The sequence below is a fragment of the Rhipicephalus microplus genome, chromosome 1 (genome assembly GCF_043290135.1).
Source record: "Rhipicephalus microplus isolate Deutch F79 chromosome 1, USDA_Rmic, whole genome shotgun sequence".
Lineage (NCBI taxonomy): Eukaryota > Metazoa > Arthropoda > Arachnida > Ixodida > Ixodidae > Rhipicephalus > Rhipicephalus microplus.
Window position 1 is genome coordinate 251147136 of NC_134700.1, and position 16008 is coordinate 251163143.

Consider the following 16008-nt stretch of genomic DNA (forward strand, 5'->3'; position numbering starts at 1 on the left):
CCACGTCGTCTCCCCCAGCGCATACCGCGCCGGCCGCTCCCGCGACGGGCCGCTCGCGTGACTGCTCACATGACTCATGCGGAAAATTTCCTTTCTGGGGTTCCGTCGACCCGCCGACAAGGTCACTTGAGAGTTCACCGCATGGAACCAAGTCAAGCTTCCGCGAAAGCTTTCGCGCTTGCGATCGCGTGGGAGCCATGCACGCTAAGTTGGGGAAGAACGATTTGCCCTGCTCTTTGAGAAGCTGCTCCGAGTTGTTGGAGAAAAGATAAGAAAAACGACCATTCAGCGCGGCAGACACAGCCGCTTCGGTGCGAAGCTTACCGAACGGGCCTTCAATGACAACCGTGGCGATAGGTAAGCAAGCACTCTGCTCCTCGGCGACTTGCCTGATCCACGCGCATTCTCCTGTAAAGTCATCCGGGGACACCAATGAAGGATGGACAACATCCATGGTTGCCGCGGAGTCTCTAAGTGCTCGACACGCTTTCCCATTCACACTAATTTCTTGGAGATACGGCTCCAACAACCGCATGTTTTTTTCTGATTCTCGGATTGTTGCGAAGGCAAATTTTTCCTGACAGTTTCTCGCGATGTGTCCTTCCTTTTTGCAGTTGTAGCAGATTAGCGGCTTCCGTTTGTTTTCCGATTCAAATGCCTGTGTGGTAGAAACCTCACTCGATTTCTCCGCTTCTGCTTGCCCTTCCCCTACACTGTCCTTCGTAAGAGACGGGTCCTTTTTGAAATTACGGTGCGGAACGGGTTTCCGTTGATCAGGTTTCCTTGAAAAGCCCTCTTTTCTCTCATTCTTTTCAACGCGCACTGCCCTGCTGTGCAACTTTCGACGAGTATAATACTCCTCAGCTAACTCTGCTGCCTTGTTTAGCTGTACTTCACCAAGTTTGTCCTGCAGCCAAAGTTTAACATCCTCCTCGATGCAGCGGTAGAATTGCTCCAATGCAACGCATTCCACCACTTTATCGCGGTCGTCATAAACACCTTCGCCCTTGAGCCATTCAATCAAATCGGCTTTAAGACGAAACGCGAAGTCAACGTGTGACTCATTCCCCTTTTTAGCATACCGGAACCTTTGCCTGAAAGCCTCGGGTGACAATTTATAACGTCTTAAGAGCACTTCCTTAACCTCGTCATAGCTCTCAAACGCTTCCCTCGACAAGCAAGTTATCGCGTCGGACACTTCGCCGGGAAGAAGAGCTAACAGGTTCCGCGCCCAAAGACACCGCTCCAAAGCGTTTCGCTCACAGACGTGTTCAAACTTGACGAGATACTTCGCCATGTCCTCGCCTACTACGAACGGTGGCAGTTGGTCCCGAATTCTAAAACCGCTGACCTGAATCGTCGGAGAAGCTACGCTAGGCGCCTGCGAACACTGTAGGATTGCCAATTCTAGTCGTTTCAACTCGAGACGCTCCTGTCTCTCGGCCTCCTCGCGTCGTTCGCGCCTTTCAGCTTCTTCACGTTCGCGAGCTTCTACTCCTCGCCTTTCAGCCTCCTCACGGCGTGCTTTAATATCCACCCAGGCCTCATCGACTTCCTCAGCCGACACTCCCTCATCCTTCATGATATCAAGGATCGCTTGCTTTCGTTTCGCACGGCCCAAAGTAATGCCGAGTTCCTCACAAATTTCGATGAGTTCCTTCACTTTAAGGTTCTCCATCGTTCACACTAGCCTCTTGCTGTTTGCCCCTGTTAAGAATCTACTTGCCGTACCCACTATAAGCCTACTAGCAAGACGCGCAAGCAATTTTTCACCCTCCCGTGTTTACCACCTCCGCATTAACTTTGGTTTCAAAGCACTTCAACTTGGCTTGAAACGATCAAAGCTCACTTCAATGCTTCACACAGCCCTTTCTCTAAACTACTACAACCTGAGCTAGAGTAGTCTGGTGAACTGAGGGGAAAACATCAGGCACTCACCGCATCGATGTCGCTGACGCCGGCCGATCCCGCAGCTGCCAACCACTGTTGCGTACGACGGACCGATCACACCGCTGCCACCACTGTTGCGAAGCCACCTCCGAAATCCCGCCGCTGACCTCCACTGTTGCGAAAGACGGCGACGCCAACACGGTGCCGAAGGCGCCACTGCTTCCGACTCCGCCGGGAAGGTCACCAGCCGTTTGGTAGCGTATGTTTCTCAGCTCGCGACTGCTTCTGCGCAGAGCAGATCAGACGAGCGGACGAGACGACGGTGAGTCAAACAAGGTTTATGTACAGCATATATACAGAGGCGTTACAATTTCGGCACTGGGGCCGACAGAGACTCGAAGAGCCGAGCTCTTCCTCTAACACATAGTTCAGCCTTTCGCCTAAGACCGCTGACTCACACACATGTCGGCACTCCGACACGGGGACGCCTCTCACATAGGACCGCCGATCGCGACGCGCCGCAGGGCTTCTTTTATTTACACCGGGTCCAACCAAAATGTCCAATCAGAAGCGCCGCTGGTCGTCCGGGCAGATTCCGCCAATGGGGCCGCCGCGCCATGCGTCAGACCACCTGACACGAGGACGCCGGCTCGCTGTCACGTGCGCAACTGACTCACTGCACGTGGGCCAGAGGAGCGCCGCGCGTGTTCACGCCGTCGAGGTGATCGCGCCAGGCAGACTGCGGGCTGGCCTTGACCCAGATTGCCTTTTTCAGAGGCACGGTTGTTTGACGAGGACTCGCTGGCATAACAGCCATTAACTTGTAAGCAAACTCCGGGTATGAATCATTGTTCTCTTTTACGGCGTTGCGAAATTTTTGTCTGAAACCTTCCGCTGACAACCTGTATTTCTTGAAAAGGCTCGACTTTACCTCACTGTACTCGTCAGCCTCCTCTTTCGTGAGGCGCGCGATTACTTCTGAGACCTCCCCCGGAAGTAGGGACAACAAGCGTTGAGGCCACGTATCCTGGCTGAAACCTTGCCTTTCACAAGTTCTCTCAAAGTTGACGAGAAACAGCCCAATGTCCTCCCCTAGCTTGTACGATCTCAATAGGTCCGTCATTTTGAACCTGACCCGCTCTGCGGTACCGGATGCCTCGCTGCCTCCTGTTCTACTATTATGGCTAATCTCTAGCTCGAGGCGCTTCATTTCAAGCTCGTGCTTTCGCATCTTATCTGCCTCAGCTTCTGCCGCATTCCTTTCGGCCTCGGCCGCGGCCGCCTTTCTTTCGGCCTCTGCCGCTTGCCTCTCCTGAATCTCCTCGACACATTCTGACAGCTCGTCATCCTCCGCCCCCAATGCGAGAATCGCCTCTATCAGCTGTGGCTTTCTTTGAGAGTCCGACACCTCCAGATTCAACTCCCTTGCAAGAAGCAACAACATGGACTTTCGCAGGGATTTCAGATTCATGGCTGTCTCCAGTACCGCTGTCTCTGTTCCACAAAGATTCCTGTCCTGCAACTAATTAACCTTGACGGCAACGACAGCTCTAGATACCTGCCTTGCCTCAAGTTTTCCGTTAACTTAGTCTACAAATAAAGCTTCAAAAGCTCTTACCCGGAATCCTGCCCTGTCACTGTTAACCTTGACGCCACTGACAGAAAGAGCTTAACCAAGCTATCACACAATTTCTGCCTGATGCAAGTTACCTGTTAACCCAATGACCAAGACAGCCCCTCTCTACCAGCTTTTACTTAACACATAGAGTAAATGCCTGGTAAAATTTAACAGAGAAAGCCGGCACTCACCCAGTTCGCAGTCATGTCTCCGGCGTCGTGCCTCTCAGAAGTGCCGTTCGATTCCCTCTGGACGTCGATGAGCTCGTGTAATCCTTCTCCTGTCGTCCCGTTGTTGAACTTCGGGCTCACTCCGTCCAGTGGTCGCTTTCGGGGTTATCAGCATCCCGCCGCTGCCATCCAGTTGTTGGGACTCCGGGTCCTGCCGGTCTCGTTTTCGGCAGCTGGCCCCGTCGCAGGATCCATCGTCCAACAATTCAGCGAGAAGAAGCGCCCGAACGAACGACAGAGATTTATTTACATGTGGAGAAGTGATCAACTGATCCAAAGAGAGAAGAGTGAGTGTGATACAAAACGTCTTTGGCATTTTATAGCGCCGCGCCGTTGACACTGGGCGCCCCGTCCGCATCGTCAGCCAATACGGTGTCTCCGGCCAACACCACCTAGATTTTTTAAGGCCCCTCCACGAATTCTCCTTTGACGCGTGACGTCACCACACTACGACGGCGGGAGCAACCGGTGCGGTAGCGCCATCTGACGGCAGCGGCTGCCGTTCCTGCTCGAGCGGCAGCCAGCCGCCGTTCATGCTGATTACTGTGAGCCATGGTTTCGTAGACAAAATGAAAAATACTTAATTTAACTCTTTTAGAAAATAAAAAAATATAAAAAAAGTGAGAAGTATTTTGTTTTATTTTTTTTAAACTGTGTAATTTTTAAAAGTTAAATTGAGTAGTTTTTTTTTTGTAATCTTTCGAAAGAAGCATTTCAGAAAGGGCATCACTATTGCTGTAAACATCACCATCGTCGTGTTTTTCTTTTCATTTGAGTGCTTTGTTTGCACCGTGACACGTGCGTTTCATATGCATTACGTGCTGTTTCTCCGTTCTTTCCTTGCCATTTGCTGAAGCTTTGTTGACGGCCGTGATTACTTGAAGGGAACTACTGGACAACGTCCGAGAAAGTGATGTGTGCCTGTGTGACAGTTACTGAGTGATTTGTGAAAATGCCTGGGCACTGTTGTGTTCCCGGCTGCCGCGGGAATTACGACGGAGAAAAGACTGTGCGAGTCTTCACTCTCCCAGCTGATGCCGACAGAAGGAGGAGGTGGTTGAAAGCCATTCCGCGTGCCGACTTTGAACCCGGAAAGCGCTCAGTGGTAAGTCTAAAACGCGTGATATTTATTGCGCGACGTTTTTGTGGTGACGTATTGAACTATGCTAGTTTTAAGTTATGAATTTGCTGTTTCGCTCATGAAATTAACTGTCTTAATAACGCTAACATTATTTGGGTTTGGTTTTACAGGTCTGCGAGCGGCACTTTAGAGAGTCAGACATTCTGACTTCCTCTAAGTATGTGGACTCAAAAACCGGCAAAGTCGTCGAGGCAAAACTGAAGATCGCTCGACTCAGCTCCGACGCCGTTCCCAGTGTATTCCCGAACTGTCCAGCGTACCTTTCCGCGCCCGCCGCTACGTCGCGAGAGGCGCCCGCTGAGAAAAGGATGCGCCTTGAAGCAGCCTCTTTACGAGAAGCCATCGCCAATTCACTTGAGACACATGAGGAGGAGGAAACAAAGCACAAGTTTGACACCTTCCAGGCTCTACTGGAATGCCTTCCTCAAATGAAGCTTTCGAACTTTTGGAGTGTTATTTCTAGACCTGCGTGCATTCATTTTCTGAATCTTGCTCTTGAAGACGCCCCTCGTGTTTTGCTGTCAATAACGGTCTTAGAGGATCTCACGGTGAAAGTTCATTGCCAAGATGTGCAGCTTACTACGATTGATGGCATTGGTGCCATCCCTCACAAAGTGAACGACATTCGTTGTTTGACACGCCTGCTAGATTCTGTAGAGTCCTTACATGGAGAACTTTCCTGTAAGCATGAAGACAAAATTGAGGGTTTGCTCAAGTTGGCATTTTCTCTGCTTGAAGATGCCTCAAACTGTGAACTGGCAGATGTTGAACGACTCAATGCCATCCGTTTTTTGAAAGAGCAAGTTTCTCTTCTTCTCGTCAGGCATAGCAAGCAATCTCGGTATTCTCCAGAGTTCCTGGTACTTTCGAGCATTTTATTTACAATTTCTCCGCATGCCTATAGATTCTTGCGCAGTACCGGTAATGTTAGGCTGCCCCATCCATCCACTATACGTCGTGTGTGTAATTCATACAATGTAAGCCCAGAAGCTGAGCAGCAAGGCGCTTCTTTTCTTTCGTATGCAAAGAAGCTGGTCACTACTATGAAAGAGCACGAAAAAATTGTTGTTCTCATGATGGATGAAATTCACCTGCAGCCTTATTTTGACTATAAGGGAGGAACGATTGTTGGTGACGCAGGTGTGCTCACAAGAGAGACTCACAGTGCCCTCCGTCTCACGACAGAAACCTTAGTAAAGGTTGCTGAGTATTGCCTGAATGAGCTGAACTTTCATTATGTGCTTTTAGGGAAGTTTCAGACGGACTCTTTGGAAGAGAGGTTCGGCAAATCCCGCAAACTCTCCGGAGCTCAGTACCACATTTCCATCAGACAAGTGTATGAGTCTGAGCGAAAGCTTCGTCTGCAGAACGTTCTGGAGCTCCCAGAAATGGAGGCTGCAGCAGACTCGGTGGCAGTGAATAATGCTGTACTTGATGATTTTGAGATTGAAATAACGGATGAGGACTATGACGTGAAGGTGCCAAATCTCCCAGCAATCACATACGTTGCTGGCTACTGCGCCCATGCTGCATTCAAGAAGCTTTTGTGCATGGCTTGCAAAGAAAGTTTGATGCTGGATGACGACATTGAAGATGAAGGCGGAGAGTTGATCAAGTCCATGACACGTGGTGGTCTCAAGTTTCCGCAGCCTGCCATAATAAATGCCGTTGTTACTGCGGAAATAGTTCTTGACAAACTGAGGAGCGAACAGCATGCACAGCAATTTCATGCGTTACCGAATCAAAAGGAGGCTCTCTTGGCACTCACTCATGATGCGATAAACAACAATGTTGACTTTGATGTGTGTGAAAATGGGCACAGTCCCCAGTTGGTAATGCATTATGTCCTAAGTGCAGCAGCAAACACGCTTTTGAATAACCTGTGCAAACGAAAAAATGATCAGTTGGTTGTTGAAAAGGCCGCAAGAGATAAAGAGCGAAAATTGAAGACATTGAAGAAGTGACTACTCTGCTTGTGGGTGTTGGCTTGTGACTGTTGTTCTTTTTTTGTGCGAGAGTTTAGAAACTGATTTTTCATTGTATTTTCATATTCTGCATCTTTTCTTGTGTGTACTGAGAAATTTGTGGCAGCCTTCACGTATTGTATTTTCATATTCTGCATCTTTTCTTGTGTGTACTGAGAAATTTGTGGCAGCCTTCACGTATTTCATATGAGTTATTGTTGTAGCAGTTTGATAACCTTTTGCTGGCTGTTTCTTTTTCCTAAAATAAAACATGACTTGTCAAAATCGCGTGCGTGGTCCTTAAAAATTATTACGAACGTGTTTTCGTACACCTGCGCATCGATACAAAATCAGTAATGATATGCCTGAATGTTACTCGTTATACGATCAAGGAAACCAGAAGAAACATTCATTTAAACTCTGTGCAATTAAACCACGATTCTGCGACCGAGTAAAACGTTTATTGGAGCCGACTGAAAAAAAAAAACGTCACTGGCCCTTCCTCAGCTTCGAAAGCCTTCAGGCGCACGCGGAACTGCGTCGGAAAGCTGTGCGCACGCGCAAGCCGAACCTCCAGAGCCGTCGTAGTGCGGTGACGTCATGGAGCCGTGGAGGGGCCTTAAAAAATCTAGGTGGTGTTGCTCCGGCACCTCGGCCACGAGAGAGGGGGAAACACACCTCACAACACATGGAGTGGCACAACCTAACACGAGGTCCATATATGGTCACGGCGCCCTAAAATGTTACCAAACATGGTCACGAACGCACAGCAGACCCCGGAGCTCTCCCGGCGAGGAGGAACCCGAATGGGGAGGTGGGGGTGGACGACACCGTCGGTCAAGAACCGGTTCTCCCCCAAACTCTTCCTGCTTGGCTCCCCCGGGCCGGTCGTAACACCACTGAAACTTGATTTCGTGTCTTTCGTCGAAGAGGTGGTGAATTTCCAGCACTAGTTGTTCATGAGGTCCCCGGCGTATACGGCGAATACCAAACACTGTAGTCCTGCCTTGGAGTCCGTGAACACGCTCCATTTCTTGGCTTCAAGGTGTTTATTGACGTTAACTGCGCTACGTAGAGCAGCAAGTTCCGCAACTGTCGATGATGTCTGCTGGGATTACAGAATCTTCGTCGTTGTCGCTGTTGCAGGAAAGATGACCGACCCTGCAGACCTGTCCACTTTAGTTGAAGCGTCAGTATAAAGATGGTTATGCTCACTGTACTTCTCATACAACAAGAGAAGAGAAAGCTGCTTTATCGCTGGCGACGACAGCCAGGCTTTTCAACATTGCCTGGAACAGTGAGTTCAACATGTGTATGAGTCATACACTATGGGGGAGTTGCCATTCTGGACGGAGTTGTATATATCCCGTGGGTATGCGTGTGTGATATGACCAGACTGTCTGGTAAAATGAGGCACGAGGTCGGTTTTCTGGCAGTGAGGCTAGATTATGTGTAGGGGCGCGATAAGATGCCTCAAGTGTGCCCTGAGCGCTTCCAATATGCGTCTTGAGCGGGTGGTCATTTGCGATCGCGACTGTCTCGACTGTTGATGAACATCGCGGTAGCCCTGCAGACACATTCGCAGAGCCATAGCCTGGATGCTTTCGAGAGTGTGAATGCTGGTTCTTTAGGTATTGGTCAACAGAAGCAAGATGTATCGCAAAGCCGAGAAAAAGCGTCTTTTACAATTGCATCATTGCATTTACTGAAGTCACCCAGGTTTTTCCTCCATGATATTTGAATAAGTTGGCCATGTCTGTCAGCCTCTTCTTAAAGTGGGCCACATGTGGGCCCCAGCAGAGGTCTCTATATACGAATACGCCTAGAAGTCTGTTCGTCCTGACATATGATATGACCTGGCCGTTGATATAGATAGAGCGTATGGTCTCATTGGCTTGCGACTGACTAAAAGCAATCAATGCGCATTTCGCTGGTGAGATTTTCAGACCCTGTTCATTGAGGCACACTGATACAAACATCGCAGCTTTCTGAAGCCTTGCGCGTACCTGAGTTCTTGTCACGCCAGATGCCCAGACGCACATGTCGTCAGCGTACATGGATAGCTTTACCACACTCGGTAATCGTTCCACAAGACCAATGAGAATGAGGTTAAAGAGGGTTGGACTTAAGACGCCACCTTGCGGAACTCCGCGATGCGCAGGGTGTTGAAAGGTTGGACCATCTGCAGTGTTCACAAATAAGGTCCGTTCTTGTAAGTTAACTGCGTGTCCAACAATACAGTTGTCCACCTAGGCCCACTGGCTCAATGGCTTCGAGGTTAACGTCATGAAGAACGTTGTCGTGTGCTCCTTTTACATCAAGGAACATGGCTACAGATAATCGTTTACATGCCTTTTGATGCTGGTCATACGTGACAAGATCTATAACATTGTCGATGGAACATCGGTGACCATGGCCATGGCGCTCGGATATATCTCGTAGTATTCAAGGTATCACTCAAGCCGGGCCAAGATAATTCTCTTCATTACCTTTCCAACACAACTTGAAAGTGCGATTGATCGGTAAGAGGTCAGTTACCGGGGCGATTTGCCAGGCTTAAGAAGCGGTACCAAGTGGCTAATCTTCCAATCTTGTGGAAGGACGCCATCTTGTCAGGATTCGTTGAAGATGTTAAGGAGTGCTTCTTGTGCCCGTTCACCAAGGTGGCACAGCATCCGGTAAGAAATGTCGTCCGGGCCACTCGACGACGACCTATTACATAGGACGAGCGCCGCATCAAGTTCCTGTGATGTAAACGGTAGATCCATGCGCGGGTCCGGTGAGTTAGGGATATGGTTCATTCTATGCAGGCTTGTGTACGTTGTCTGGCCCACAATCAAAGCGCAGAAATCTTCTGCTACCTCAATTTCATGTTGGCGATGGAAAAGTGCAAGGCCTTGCACTTTTCCATCGCCAACATGAAATTCCAGAGCAGCGCTTTCCTTTCAAAGCCCACTTTGAAAGGAAAGCGCTGCTCTGGAACAGAACGTAGGCCTCGCAGAGTTCTCCGTATCTGAGACAGTGGTTTATTAGGATCTAGCGATGCACAGAATTTCCTCCATCGTCGGGTGTCTAATTTGTCGAGGCGCCGCACGCGTTGTATCTTCTTTTGGATGCGCCGAGCTGTTCGTAGATCGTTTGTTGAATTGGTACGTCGGTATCTTCTTTCGGCACGACTGCGGATCGCACGTAGTCTCTCTAGCTCGAGGTCAAATTCAAAGTACTTCGGAGAACATATTATTGCGCGCATAGCCGCATGTGCAGTTTCCTTAATAGCTTGCTGAAGACCAAGCAAGAGGCCTTCCTTACAAGCATCCTCAAGTTGAGTTTTGAACATAGTCTAATCTATTCTTCGTGTCGTGGTAGATTAATACGTGTTCGAAATACCTTTTATCTTCAGGTGAGTGGGGATGTGGTCGCTTCCGTGTGTTTTAATGTCCAATAACCACTTTACCTCTGTAGTGAATCGGCGTGAAACAAAAGACAAATCAAGGCAGCTGCTATATGTGGTGCCTCGCAAAGACGTACACACTAAGCCGAAAAGGAGTAAACTGAGGTATGCCATTGGTCCTTTAGGGGTCTAAATGCGCTGCCACAGATTTTGAACCAATTTTGGACTAACTGCGGGAGCAACTGAAAGGGTTCAACTGTTACCCCTAGCACTTACTCCACTTGGTTTAAATGTTGGTCCCAGTAGAATGCTCCAGTGGGACTAACAGTTGAACCGTCTAAACCAATGGCAAAAAATGGCGACACTGCACTTGTCGAGTATATTTTATGTTTATTTTAATTTAATCAGCACTGAAGAACACAGTATCCTGGTCATGCGACACACACATGTATATATACATACCCACTATTATTTCAAAGAAAAACACCGAAAACACTCACCGCCCGCGCTACACTATAGAGAACAAACTATCGGGTATATATAGCACAGTATTTTGACCTCCCATGTAGTGCCAGTGGGCGAGTTTTACTCTGCTCAAAAAACAATAAACATTGACACCATAGCGCGAAAGTTTACATAGGCTAATTTGTAGCACTGAAGTGCACCGATCTTTTAATATGGATTCATCTAATCTTCAACATCGCTCCAGCCAGAGAATACGAATTATCAGCTGGCATTCGATCATGTCGGCCGAACCAGCGTTCGCAGTGCTGGTGCACGAGTCCGCAAACACAAACATAGCACCTGCGCTTATGCAGGAAAGCCGGCGAAGCAGCCAGGCGCGCCGCCGATGCCATACCGTGTCGGCTTGCCGACGGCGTCGCTAAGCTTACGACCAGTACGGCTAAACGACCACCGGCGATCGCAACATGCGGCTCGCGTAGAATTTTTGTCGTCGCTATTTTATAGTCGCAAATGAACCATAGGAAGGTGTCCCATGTTTTCGGTGTCTACGGAGTGATGTATATCTGTATACTTACAGTGACGAGACCGTTCGCAGGCACGGTTCTTTCATCGTGCTGGTAACTCGCTCACTGTGTACCGCCGGCCGCACGATTAGTCGTATCCGCGATCGCCTACACGCTGGATGTTTGATAACGGTTGTCGCATGGAGAAAAAGACATAAGTTGGTCTGAGCTTTAATGCAGGAGACTGTATTTTCTGTAAAAGAAATTGTATGCGACGTTTCCTTCGCGTGTGCCGGCAATGCACTCACACCGGCAACCAGCTTGATACCGATGACGTACGAAGCCTACTTTTTCTATATATCACTTTGAAGTGGTGGTCACTGTGCGGGTACACGACCGCTGACGAACAGCCTACATTTATTACCGTCGTCAGTGTTTTTTGTAGTTCAAACTAATTTAGCACATTGAAGCGAGTTGTCCGCATTGTCCGTGTTCGGCAACTTTCACTTGGTTTCGGCCCGCCTGTGCCGGCATGGCGGAAACGCGAGGGCGCTTGCTGTGTGCACTGACTGCGTGTTGTACTGCTTCTCATAACATCTTCTATTCGTTTCATAGTGCTTCGCTTTTACAATGGCGTATAGCTTATATAGCTTTTTTTCATGCTATAACTTGTTTTCGTGATCGCCGACCACGCCGAGCATTGCAGTGCAGCATCGACAGAAGGCGATCGCGGCGCAGTTGCCCTCCCCGTTGGTCCCTTCATTGCCGAGCGTTTGCGTACGACACGCGCTGTGACACATTTAGTCCCTGTTGGACGAACCGTTCGTCCGTTGGTTTAACGACTGCAGTTAGTCCAACTCTGCCGAAGTTTGTCTTAGAGTGTAGGACTTGCGTCATTCAGAAGGACGAGACCATGGCTGGAAGCCAATGATGCTAGACATCGTCCCGTTGAATTAACCCTTGAGCTTCCCCAGATGGGATGGTGTGCATTGAAGTCTCCGGTGATAACCCACGGACCCGCATGTGCCCTTAATATGCTGTCCAGTTTGTTGCTATCGAATCGACTTGACGGAGACATACACACACCCAGAAGTGCGAATGTCATCTTTACCTTTTTAACAGTTAAGTACACACACTGATTGTCGTCGTGAGGTTGCACTGGCTGGACGACGTAAGTAAGCTCCCGGCGAATAAATACAACAACCTTGCAGCTTTTGATGTCACTTGATGAGAAAAATGACTCGTAGCCGGATAGTCTGATTGGGTGCGATAATTTCGGTTCACATATAACCATGATAGGAAATCGGTACAGACGAACGAGCTGACGGGAATAAGAGATGCGAGATCCAAGACCTCTTGCGTTCCACCGAAAAAATCGACGATTATGTGAACTCTTGTAAAAACGACTTGTGATTGTCGGCTATGGCTTTACTGGAGGCTTGCAAGGACCGGGCTCGGCGCGTCCAGCACTTGTAGGCCGCTCCATACAGTTGACGTGTCGATTCTTGTCAGAAGGCCTCTGATGACGCTCACAATAGATCGCAGCATAGGAATAATTTCACGATCTGCTGTCGGAGCCTCGTTAACAGCAGCATTGGCTTTCACTTGAAGCAGAGAGCGGAAAGTCTACTCAGAAAGCCGTGCGTTCGCAAGCGCCGGCTAGTCTTCAAGGGAAAGAGGCTTCGCCGGTGGAGGTATTCTTGTGCTTTCCGGCTTTCTACTAGATTTTGATGGTGGCATAGACTTAAGTGGTGCATCAACATCAAGACTGGAGCGCTTCCGTCGATGGCGACGTCGATGCCGGATTTTCTGTGAAGTTTCTCTATGGGTGGAGTTATCCCTGGTCATTTGTTTTAGGATACCGAATTCTTTCTTGAGTCTTGGGCATTCCTTAGACGTGGCTTCATGGGTACCTCAACAATCGCCGCACCTATAAGTTGTTGCACAACAGGTGTCTACCGTGTGTGGCTCCGTGCACTAGGGGCATACGGTAGAGTTCGTACAGACGCCCTTGACATGACCGATCTTGAAACACTTATGACACTGAAGTGGCTTCGGGACAAAATGCCGCACCACATGCCGGAAATGCCCCACCTTGACGTGTGTAAGGATCGAGTCACAATTAAAGACTATCTTAACGCAGCGGCTGTTCCCGAGGCGGCTTACATGCCTAATGACCACTCCTTCGTACGCCGGTTTATCAGAATGAGCAGATCCGTGTTTGGGATTGCCAAGTCAATGTCGTAAATGACTCCTGCAGGTACCAGCCATTGGTACGACTGATCGTACTTAGACATCCCCAAACTCTGTCATCAATCGAAGCTTTTCCAGCGTGTCGGCCTGCGTTGTGTCAACAGCTAAGACGTTCTTACGTGTGTTTAACCTGACCTCTTTGGTTTCATTCTGTGCTATTCCCTCAAGAACTGCGGAGATAGCTTGCCTGTTCAATACTCGAAGGCTTACAGAAGGATCGAGGGGCATAAGAGGATGGTATGCGGCCAGCGTTCACTCCTTGCCTTCACGGTTGACGTACTTGTGAATGATGGCGCCTTCATGAGCCTCCCTTTGGCCTTCCGACACCTCACAGACACGAAGCTGTCGTCCGATGAGTTGTCGCCGTCGACTGAGTAAACGTGTGTGTCTTCACTAGCTAGAGCTGCACCAAGAGCCTCGTTTCCTTGCGGAGCTTACGAATGTAGAGCTGTAGCCAGACGGGCCAGCAGTCGGCTCTTCGTCCATGGGAATGAGAGCAGGAGCATCTCTAGAACCGCCGCTGTTGTTGTACCATGAACCTTGAGTCACAGAAAAGCTTGAGGGCGCCGACGTGGTTTGAGGCCACGTCGGTGCCTACAGGCCTACGTGGCTTGAGGCCACGTCGGCGCCTACAGGCTTGAGGCCACGTGGGCCTGTAGAAGTCGCCGCTGCCATCGCCACAAGGCGGGACGCGGAGAGCGCCCCAAGTATTGGGGAAAATATAACGGAAAACAGCTGGTAGTGACAGACGCGTTCTATCACTAAGTAACTTCGTCGTCGTTCCCCGGGGTTTCAGTTCCCCATACGGCATATAGAAAAGGGTGTTTCCGCGCGCCACTGGCGTCGTCGGCTATTTGTTGGGCTAACTGTTGTTACCTTCCTCGTTTTTAGTGGACCACCACGGTGGCGGGAATTGGAATGTACCCATTGTGGCGCATGCTTGTTTTTAAATGTTGTTGTTGTTGTTCCCCTATTGTTAGTGGCGCATACCCACTGGGGGGGGGGGGGATTGGCCAAGAATCGAGTGGCTTTAAAATTTACTGTTCATATTTAGAATGATGGAGGTATAACAGAAAGATTACCGATACCCTATAGGCAAGTGTGGTGCTTAATGTAAAGCATACAAATATTTAAATGCGGAGCATTTCTTAGTCGCACGTGGTCGCGCTTCGGCGTCGGCAGCGCCATCCACACCCCCACTGCGCATGCTCGCGCCTCGTGCTGGCCCAGGAAGACACTCGCAAAACTATCGCTCCAGCTGGGAGCCATTAAAGGATAAGACACCACCGGGCGTTCAGCAAGCTTAGCATGCGGGAGTGCCGCCATCTTCCCTGTACTCCTTCCTCTAACGCGGGCGGTGCACATATAAGCCATATCGAGTTTCTTTATTATACACTAGAAGGAACTTTTGGCGCTATTGTCTATGGGAGTTTCAACGCACGGCGCTTCGGCGAGCATGGAAATTATGAATTATGGTAAGTATACGGATTTGCCTAGTCTTCGTACTTTATACGTTCCTTATGGCTTCGCGTGGCTTGAAGCTGCTTTGTCACCAAACAACAATCGGCAAATGCCCAGCAGTTGCGCTTCACCACCTTAATTTTTTAGGCTTACCATTACAAATCGGGTCACGAAGTTGAAAAGGGCTCGTTCTCTTCCTCGAAACAAAACCGAAACACAGCAATAAACAAAGCCACGGGTGCGAATCGCCGCCCGCAAGTGCGAAGACTAGGCATATCCGTGTACTATACCCATCATTCCCGTGGTCGCTGAAAGATTGCAGCGCCAGAGTACCCTCTAGTTAATTTTAGGAAACTCTCTGATATAAGCGGTATAAGCGGATATAAGCGTTCGTAATTGTCAAGGGCGTCTTTACTTCACTTTCGCTTGACTTGACGCTTTGCTTGACTCAAATAGATGCGATGGAAGCAACAGTACCTTCAGCCAGTAGGGGGGGGGGGGGGGGCACAACCCAACATCAGCGTCCCACCACTCGTTGAATGGAACGCTTGTCCTTCATTCAAGAAATTAGATTAATGAAGACAAAATAACAATTAAGCATTCCCAAAACATACCCAATTACGCAACATTCACACGATACCCCGACCGCTATGCGACGTATTTACTCGAGTTCCCCCCGTGGCAAAATGCTGGCGGCTTTTTTATGATGAACCGTGCATGACTATACATTGCCTATCGTGACGACAGGAGACTGATATTTTTTTATTATTGAATGGCCTTTTTTTCCCTGCAGTAATACAATATGATTATGGTGTTCAATTCTATATTATAGATAATATATGAACTTGAAACCATATGCAGAAAAGGCAGAGACAATTAGCCACTTGACGTGCATCATCAAGTATTGAAGCCGCAAATAGAAAATAAGCAGCGAATCCGCTCTTTCAATGGTTATCTGAACTTATTCGGTTATATTTTAGAGTTTTTTTTTTTCATTTTCCGGGTGCTAATGTTTACGGCGTGGAGTCCATCACCATGCAGTTTTAAATTTTCCGTAGCTGTTACAATCGAATTTATTTTCAGAACCGTTGA

At 48.9% G+C, this 16008-nt stretch overlaps 1 protein-coding gene across 1 annotated transcript in view; it reads left to right on the top strand.

The window, feature by feature from the left end:
* Positions 1-4546: 4546 nt before the first annotated feature.
* LOC142767205 (uncharacterized) overlaps positions 4547-16008 on the top strand; it is a 53131-nt gene continuing 41669 nt past the window's right edge. Inside the window, exons 1-2 of the mRNA XM_075868438.1 lie at positions 4547-4843; positions 4990-6711. Coding sequence (XP_075724553.1) covers positions 4691-4843; positions 4990-6711 — 1875 coding nt within the window. The 5' untranslated portion in view covers positions 4547-4690. The remainder of the gene's footprint in view (positions 4844-4989; positions 6712-16008) is intronic.